The sequence below is a fragment of the Dipteris shenzhenensis genome, chromosome 9, assembly GCF_047967505.1.
Source record: "Dipteris shenzhenensis isolate YYH24624 ecotype China chromosome 9, Dip_SZ_1.0, whole genome shotgun sequence".
NCBI classification, from domain to species: Eukaryota; Viridiplantae; Streptophyta; class Polypodiopsida; order Gleicheniales; family Dipteridaceae; genus Dipteris; species Dipteris shenzhenensis.
The window spans coordinates 19,528,014-19,537,739 of record NC_141604.1 but is presented as its reverse complement, the minus strand read 5'-3'; the positions used below and the strand labels follow the sequence as shown (position 1 = coordinate 19,537,739).

The 9,726-nt window shown below is 42.7% G+C and overlaps 1 protein-coding gene across 1 annotated transcript; it reads left to right on the top strand.

Annotated features, from left to right (window-relative positions):
• Positions 1–4,803: 4,803 nt before the first annotated feature.
• On the top strand, positions 4,804–7,656 carry LOC147898335 (glucan endo-1,3-beta-glucosidase 2-like). The gene is made up of 5 exons (XM_087379726.1): positions 4,804–4,880; positions 5,004–5,126; positions 5,841–7,097; positions 7,229–7,256; positions 7,359–7,656. The coding sequence occupies exons 2-5, from the start codon at positions 5,042–5,044 to the stop codon at positions 7,534–7,536; spliced, it is 1,548 nt and encodes a 515-aa protein (XP_087235852.1). The 5' UTR covers positions 4,804–4,880; positions 5,004–5,041; the 3' UTR covers positions 7,537–7,656.
• Positions 7,657–9,726: the final 2,070 nt, after the last annotated feature.

Here is a 9,726-nt window from a genome sequence, read left to right as displayed (position 1 = left end):
AAAAAATTTATATCACCAAATAAGATACAACTGATGGGGCTATCCAGCCCTGTGCTCTCCCATAGAGCTTTGATGGTGATCTAGATAGATTCTAGATGGAGAAGGATTTGAGGTAGGCATATTGGCATTCAATGTTGAGGCGTGAGAAGTGGCCTCCTTATATAGCCCTTCATAGTAGACCAATTCCACCACAATGGTGGATTAATGGTGGCACATGCATATTGACTTAGCACATTGCATGACTAATTGTGAGGATGGTGGAACATATTTGCTTGAATTTCATCACTTGCCAAAGACCATTGCTCACCGACCATTGACCACGTGCATGTAAGCATATTGACAGGTGAATGCTCGTGCGCATGCAATGGAGGGCATACTGTGGGGCCAACTGGTAGACCCCAGATCCCACCACTGGGGCATTGCCCCTAGAGCCCCATCAGGGGCGCTGCCCCCAAACCCATGCTAGGGGCATTGCCCCCAGAACCCCAGGATTGGGGACGTTGCCCCTGAACCCCCTAGTCACCAAACGGTCACGATGAGACCTCATCTAGTGTCAAAACTAGGATCCTACCAATGTCCAGTGCTTAGACCATGGTTTCTCCTCATAATGGGGGCCTTACAAAAGGGCGCTATGGAACATTGGTGGTTACATATGAGAGGTGGGCATTGCACATATACCAACATCCTAGTCTTGCCTTCCCCATCTCTTGATGCCCTACATATTTGATATTTCCTTGATCTAAGTGCTTGAGACATCTTACTCAACATACAATGAGAGTTAACCTATTGCTCGTTTGTCATTGTGAGTTCTAATAGGCATAGATGGAGAGTGGAAGGAGGAAAAGAGGAGAAAAGAACAACAATTGAGGAAATGGAGAAAAAAAATGTCATCCTCTTCTCTCTATCTACTCCACCCTTTCTCTCCCTCCTTTTTTCTTTTTAAGCCAATATCTTTCTTCAAGCTACAAGCTAGAAAGACAGGTAAGGAAGAAAATAAGGAGGAGAGAAAGAGATGATGGGGGAGAAGAGTAAGGAGAGGTAATATGGAGGAAGGTGGAATAGGAGATAAGAGGTGGACAAAGAGGAGGCCTCCTCTTCTCTCCCACTCCTCCTCCCCCAATTCTCCTCTCCCTCCTATTCTCCCTTCCACAAATCATCCTCCCCCTTCTCATTTTTCTTGTAAAAATGAAGCATAAACCCAAACAAGCAAGCATGAAAAGGAGAATGCAAATATAAACACAAAACTCACCTTGAATACTTGATGGAATCATTTTATTAATAATTAGGAGCCCTCTCCACAACCAATAAACTAATTCTCTTAAAAAATGGCTTTCTTTAAATTCCAAGGATGAAAGATATGGAAGGAAGAATATAGGGAAGGGGGAGAAGAGTAAGGAGAAGTAGAATGATGGGAGGAGGAAAAGGAGAGAAGAAGAGGCCTCCTCTTCTCTCCCTCTCTTTCTAACTCCTCTTCTCCCCCTCATGATTCCTCTCCTTTCTCTTCTCCCCAACATATTAATACCTCCTCCCATTTCTCCTTATTTTGGTAAAGACAAATCTTGAAACAAAACATGCAAGCATGAAATAGACAAAATATGCAAGCATGAAATAGACAAAATATGCAAGCATGAAATAGAGGAATGCAACAAACGTAGATACAAAACTCACCTTGAACACTTCAAGAGGAGATAGGAGTCATTTTTTAAAATGTAGATCCCTCTCCAACTAAGTCTCCAATGTATGATATGTGTAGGAGATGGGTTGGAATTTTGGAGGGATGAAAGCAAGAGCCATCTAGCTTTGAAAGGAGGAAATAAGAGTAGCAATTTTTTCCCAACATTGCATCAAGATTACCGTTAGTATTTCCAATGATAATCCTCTAGATTTGCACATAGAGTCGATATTTTGTCAAAAATCCAATATAGTCAACAATACTATACTAACCAAAATAGCAACTAAAATATTGATACTTGTATGTTGAATTTCAAAGTTTTTATTGAATTTTGAACAAATATATTTTTCTCACTTCCATGTGCTAAATAAAGTTACAAAATTGACGACATATATTATGTTGTGGAGTTTCGGTACGTAAGAAGCACAAAATAAATAACTTTTGAATGTTTAATCTTGTTATTTTAATGACACATGCATATGGGTCCCACACAAACTTTGCAAGCACCGGTGGTCAAAACAAGACCAAAATTGGTGGGCCTCCAGATCAAAATTGAGAAAAGAGTCATGCTAGTTTCATTTTGCTTGGAGTAGTGTGATGCCTTGTTTTAGGGTGTGTGTGAAATTTTAACCACACACATCAGTGATGGATTTTCATTAGGGTAAGGCCAAAGTCAGGGCTTGTGCCTATAGGGTGCTATGTATCCAAGAATCATGCCAAATTTGGTCCCATACAAAGGTCCTAATATGTACTTTTTTTAATGCCCCTAGTGGCATGCATTAGGACATGCGTGGGTCCACCAACACTAGTACTACATGAAAATGTTGGGAATTGGTAGTGAAAATGGGACCAAAATTGGTAGATCTTTAAATCATAATGGCAAAGTATCATACCCATTAGACACACACATATGCTAGAAACACACTGATGCATATCTTGTAACACTCAATACATGATGCATCGTAAGAAACAAGAACATTTGCATGCCCAACCATGTAAATGATATTCGATCCACATTAAAATTTGAAAGCAAAAGTATATTACTCACATTAAGACTTGTGAAAGGTATCATACCTAGCACACACATACATAGGATAAAAGCACACCAATGCATATTTTTTTACACTCATGTACAATGCATGGTAAGAAATGACGAAATAGACATGCCCAACCATGCAAATGATATTTGATCCACATAAAAATTTGCAAGAACAAGGATATTACTCATTTTAAGGTGTGTGTAAAGTATTATACCCAGCAAGCACACACCCATATGCCAAAAGCACACCAATGCATATTTTTTACCACTCTTGCATACTTGTGCAAAGGATCACAACCATCACACACACATACATAACATAGAAGCACACCAATACATATTTTTTTACACTCATTCAAATGCATGGTAAGAAATGTGGAAATACACATGACCAACCATGTAGATGATATCTGATCCACATAAAAATTTGCAAGAAAAAGGATATTATTCATTTACGAAGGAATGAAATGGAATAAGAAGCGAGGAGGCGGAGTGATGGGATGGAAGGAGACCCTAGTGGGATGACCCATCACCTCCACCCCTCCCCCCTACTACTTCTCTACATCCTCCAGTCCCAAAATCATGTTTTTTCCCTGATCTAAACATCCACAATAGAAGTGACAAGTTTTTGAAATACATGCACCGGCCTTTCTCCTAAGAGGCTGATTCTTGCCCTCTGCTTCTTACCAAAGAAGCTGACTCTTCAGAGCCCCTTGTCAGTTCTATAGTGCTGTCTGTTGGCCAACTAGTTGTGAGCTATACTATTGCTATTCCCCATGGACCCCAGAGGGAGCAAGTGGTGGAAAAGTTGCTAGTCCCCTGCCCCCCAAGCCCACTTATGTGGGAGCAATCTAGATCTCTAGCCTCATCAGGCAATAAATTCCCAACCCGGTGATACACACTACCATGGACACAAAAGTGACATTTTGTCTTGTATGGTGCTTCCACTAGAAAGGAACAACGAAAGCGAGGACGTAAGGGTTGTTCTTGGAGATAAGGAATCTTGCATTCTTGAGGCCTTTAACAACCATGATTTTGAGCTTCTTCTAGGAATCACTACGATTCCAACCTCCCAGAGAGTCTACGCTCATGCTAAGCTTCTTCAACTTGCATTGCAGACTTCCCTCATTTGAAATATCATTGCTACTTTTCTTCTTTCCATCAAAGCTGCACATCTCGTCTTCCTCGTGCTTTCCATGACCAAACAATGGAGGCTGAGCATTCGATATGATCCTCAAACCTAAGAGAGGATGATCCTCATGGAAACACAGCTGCATATTAGTAGATCTGGAATAAAATTATGATTTTAATAGCGCGTAGGGATGTTAAGACATATCAGTGATTGCTTTGCCTAGGTATGTTGAGTCCTCTCTCGTATGTACGATCTTGCAACATCAGCAGATGCCTTTGACCTGATCCTGTTTGAGACAGCTGTCAAAAACTCTATCAGTGATTGCTTTGCCCAGGTATGTTGAGTCCTCTCCCGTATGTACGATCTTGCAACATCAGCAGATGCCTCTGACCTGATCCTGTTTAAGACAGCTGTCGAAAACTCAAACCCACTCGAAGCATGCTTCAGGGAAGGTTGTCAAGAAGCCCTTGCAGAAAAGCACCGCAACTAGGCGGGACAAGCAAGATCGCATAAGACACCTGCAGAAGATGCAAGAATTGAATTTACCCAGCAAAGCTTGATAGCGAGGCGCATACAGGAAAATGTGAGCCCTCAAGTATGAGCTTGACGGAGAAGATAAAAGCTTCTAACGGAAACAACAACCCGCCTCATGGATCAACACAGAGCCTCCACTCTATTAAGTTCTGCCAATGAGATATTCCCTGCAAACAAAATGGTAATGTCCTTCAATGTTTTAAATGTATGTGCAACTATTGTTGTAGTAACTTAGATGATGACAACAAATAAACTCAATGCGTGCATTTCTCTCTTCAAGTGCAAACAAAATCAACCAAAGCCAATCAAAATTTGAGAATTAATATTTCCAAAAGAATGAAGAGTTTTCCCTTAAACAAAACTTCAACCCTTTACTAAATCCTATCCATAGGGGAGGCCAAAAAATGTTTTCTATGAACAAGTACTGAAATTTGTAATGCGAGCTTGTTATGCAGCCGCTTCTGGAGAGAGAGTACGAAGAAGCGCCCACGTCACCTACAACGGTCCTCATTCACACACCACCACCTTCAACTTCAAGCAACGCCTTCTTCTTCTTCAAAAAACAAACAAGCTTCATCTCCCTTCTGCTCTAATTCCTGTAAACTTGTACTTATTTGCATCCGCAGTAGTAATTGTAGCCGTTCTCTGAAACGATTTCGAATCCATGACGACCTCCTTGCATTTACAATATGCGCTGCTCTGCTCGCTTCTTGCCCTCTACGGTCTAGCCGGATTCAAGTGCGCTGCAGGTTGGTTAGTTGTTTCTGCTGTGGCAGTAATTAATGGTTTGGGGGATACTTTCAAGTTTCAAGGAAGCAACCAACGTTTCACCTTGAGGCTTGACGTGTCAATTAGGATGACGGATCGAGTAGGAAAGAGTGTGGGTTCTTACAACGATTAGAAGCTGCGCGATTTTGAAGTCTGTTTTGAGGATATTGCTAGCTTAGGCCTTTCATTTACACGTGTTGTTTTTCATGTCTAGTGCAGCCTGCATGATTGATAGTTCATTTTGGGCTTGATGCTTGATTTTGATGATGATGATGGTGATGCAGCTGCATGATTTAGAAGTCTGTTTTGACGATCTCGCAAGCTTAGATCATTCATTTACAGTGTTGTTTCTCAAGCCTGCTGCAGCATTTTGGAGCTTGATACTTGATTTGGATGATGCAGCTGGGCGATTTATAAGTCTGTTTTGACGATATTGCGAGCTTAGATCATTCATTTACAGCGTTGTATTTCAAGGATCGTGCAGCCTTGCATGATTGATAGTTCATTTTGGGCTTGATATTGATTTTGATGATGCAGCTGCACGATTCCTGTTTTGACAATATTGCGAGCTTCTGTTTCGCTTTGATTTTATTATGATCATTCATTTACAGCGTTGTTTTTCAAGCTTCGTGCAGCCTTGTATGATTGATAGTTGACTTTTGGGCTTGATTGGTAGTTGAATTGCAATGATGCAGGTGCTGTGGTGGGATTTAATTACGGCTCCGAGCTCTCTGTCGTGCCCTCTGTGCCGCAGCTTCTCAATCTTCTGAAGCTCCAGCGTATAACAAGCATTTGTCTCCATGATACGAACTCCACCTTACTCCGAGCATTGGCAGGAACAGGCATCGAGGTCACGCTCACAATCCCCAATACCCAGCTTCTCAGTATAGGCGTTTCTGATGCAACAGCAGCCAACTGGATTAACAACAATGTGGTCGCCTACCTTCCCAATACCACCATCACTGCAATGGTAGTTGGCAATGAGGTGCTCACAAACAATCCTAATCTTGCTCCCTTTCTTCTTCCTGCTATGAAGAATCTCTACTCTGCTCTAGCGGTTGCTAAGCTCGACAAGCAAGTAAAGATATCAACTTCCATTTCCACCGCCCTCATTCTCGACTCCTTCCCTCCTTCTCAGGCCTTCTTCAACAAGACCTGGAACAGCGTCCTCCAGCCTCTCTTGAGCTTCTTATCTCAAACTAACTCCTCCTTCATGCTCAACGTCTATACCTATGACATATTCAAGGCTAGTAACGGAATTCTTTCTCTGGATTACGCTTTGATGAACTTCCTTTCGCCCGACGACGTAGTAGTCGACCCTAATACACTTCTGCAGTATAGCAACCTCTTTGACGCAGTGCTTGATTCTGCTTTCTTCGCCATGGCCGAGCTGAATTTCACAAACCTCCCGGTCGTTGTGGCAGCAACAGGATGGCCTTCCCAGGGCGACTCCTCTGATGCAGCGGCTACAACGGACAATGCTTCCACTTACAACAGCAATCTCATAAGGCACATTGTGAACAATACAGGAACTCCCAAACGCCCTCGGGCTGCAATCAACACCTTCATCCTTGAGCTTTTCGACGAAGATTTGAAAACGGGTCCTGCCACTACGAGACACTATGGGCTCTTCAACTCTTCCACCATGTTTCCCGTCTACCTGTTGCGCTTGACTGGATCGGGACCGCTTTTGGCCAACGACACCACCAATCAGTTATACTGCGTGGCCAAGCCCGGGATTGATGACGACACTCTACAGATTGCACTAAATTGGGCTTGTGGTATAGGCCACGCCAACTGCTCAGAAATTCAGCCCGGGATGTTGTGTTATGAGCCAGATACAGCATCCAATCACGCTTCTTTGGCATTCGACAGTTACTTCCAGATGAACGGAAGAACAGATGACAGCTGCACTTTCAATGGGGCTGCAATCGTAACTACAACAAATCCAAGTATAATATTTGACCTTCGTTGAAATACACCTTAATTCGTTTTTCTAGAAAGGCATTCGAGCACCCCTTTGAAGATTTCGCAGGGTTGAAGCGTAGCCACTCATAATACGGTTTGATCCCTTTTCATGCAGGCTATGGAGCGTGCATCTTTCCAGGAAGGTAAGTTTGGCTTACGCAAGGGGGTTCCTGTAGTTTTGGTGTTACATTTTGAATCTCTCGTCGCTACTTGGCGTCTAACATTGTTTCTTCTGGTGATGACAGCTCCGTCAACGGCTCGAACAACATCACTGTCCCAACACTAACAAATAGCCCAATATCAAACTCAACGGGGAACACAAACTTAACGACGTCCGGAACGGAGAAAAAACTTTTGTCCGGATCCCATAAGCACATTTTTTGTACTGTTGCTGCCCTTGTGATGCTGCTGGCCGTGAGCTGATCTTGGTCGTAACGGATATATTTTACTTTCACATTCTATATTTGTTGCTGCCAGCTTTATTTTTGTGAAATTATACCATGCACTTGGAAGAATAGGCTCTTTCTATCTTCCCAAGGGATTAATAATATAACGCTCTGTCTATTTGCTCAAATAATTGCTTAACTAAACACTGTCGCACGAAGCAAACTGAATGGGGACGTCTATCTTGAGAGCGCTTGTGTTTGAACTTTGAATCTTAAATTTCCAGGTAGAAATGATAAACTATGAACAAAGAGCCTTGCGATAATGTAGTGTCTCCAGCGAATTGCTATTGCAATTGTCCCGAAGTTTTGCAGCGTGTCTGTGTCTACTTTTCTAATCGCTCATATAGGCTGCGCTGTTTCCAACCTGATCGCATTTTGAGAGTGATTTGAGAACTTTCGACGGGGCTATGGTGTTCTCTCCCTCGCATTTCGAGGGTAAGTGTATCCAAATGGGCTGCAGTGATTTCCTCTCGCTTTTTGAGAGTAAGTAATCGTGCAAGGGGAATAGTTCGTGTTATCGACTTTCGTCCCACCGGTGTCTGAGAGCCTTGAACGTTGAGATTACGTGGTGTTGTTATCCTCCAGCCAATTTTGGTTTGTTTTAACATACGTGAGAGTATCTGCTCTTGCAATTGTCCGGAAATCTTGAAATGTGATTGTCTACTTTTCTAATTGCTCAAGTAGGGTGCGGAATTTCGAGATTTTTCAATTGCGGCGTTTTCGATCTCGCACTTCGAGAGAGTGTGTATCTTCCAAACGGACTGCGGTGATTTCATCCTCGCATTTTGAGAGTAAGGATTCGTGCAATGCAACTTGCAAGGGGAACAGTTCGTGTTATCGACTGTCGTTCCAATTTGTGACTGCGTAGAATTATTTACTCCAGCTCACATGCTACACGCACTAACCAGTTGCAATTAGCATGGGAAAACATTGAAACAATGTGCAGCGAACATGGATCTACACGTACAAAACACCAGATAACAAAAAATTATCACAATAAGCGTGACAGGAGGAGCGTACACCGCAGGCCGCGCCACAATTCGAAACAACTGGTGAACCACGTGCAATCCGACCATGTCCAGACAATTAGAATTCAGAGGATGCACGAACAACCACAGATGCTGAAGCTAAAGGACAGAAAGAGTCAGCAATTGCAGCCTGTAAACCTGCTCGCTGACAGAGAGTCAGATCATGAGCGATTGTGGGGCTCCATCGAGATGCTGGAGCTGCTAGGTAGATATGCAGAAACCCATTCTTTATAGTCGATCTCACAAATTACAATATACTATTTACTAGGACATTCAAAATATTCCTACGGCCTAGCTTTACTTAGAGCACATTCCACATACTAGCTCCACATACTTCTAAAATTCATAACTTCTATCTTGTCCACCTTTACTTCTTCTATACTTACTTATTTCTAAGATTTACGTATCACTCTACTAGCTCCACATACTTCTAAAATTCATAACTTCTATCTATCTTTATCTATCTTTACTTCTTCTATACTTATTTCTGAGATTTACGTATCACTCCATGTGGTATGCATAGAGCTCACTATCCTTGCATTTTCATATGGTCAATCTCGCCACGTCAGCCTCCTTCTCCCACAATCCCTCAGAACGACGCCCCGCACAATGATGCATTAAAATCCTGTCCAATGTAGCTTGCACAATGGGTTGTAATCATCTGGGATTTAAAAAGTATGATTTACGTACTTTTCGATTTAAAAACATGGCATAATGCCCTAAATGCCAAAAAAGGTGTTTCTTTACACCAGTTGTCCACCGGGAGCATGCCGTGCGGTTTGTTCGCATACCGTGCGGTATGTGCCTACAGACACCGCGCAGTATAGAATCATACAAGTGGTGACCCCGCACAATCTCGCACCAATATCACACGGTTTTTTTTAGGGCTTCATGAGACACCAGCTGAGTGATGTGCCATACTGCGTGGTGTATGTCATGTCGACATGTGTGTCATCACGGACTGTACAATTTACTATCTGCGAAATCTTATAAAAAGACCCCGCTCTCGCCACTATTACTCCTCTGCATACCTATCACTTTCTCCTGCTTGCTCTGTCGTTTCCTCTTTGGTGAGTTGTCTTTGGTGTCAGTCAGTCGGTCGGGCAATGACCCCCACCTCGGTCGGTCAGATTCACCTC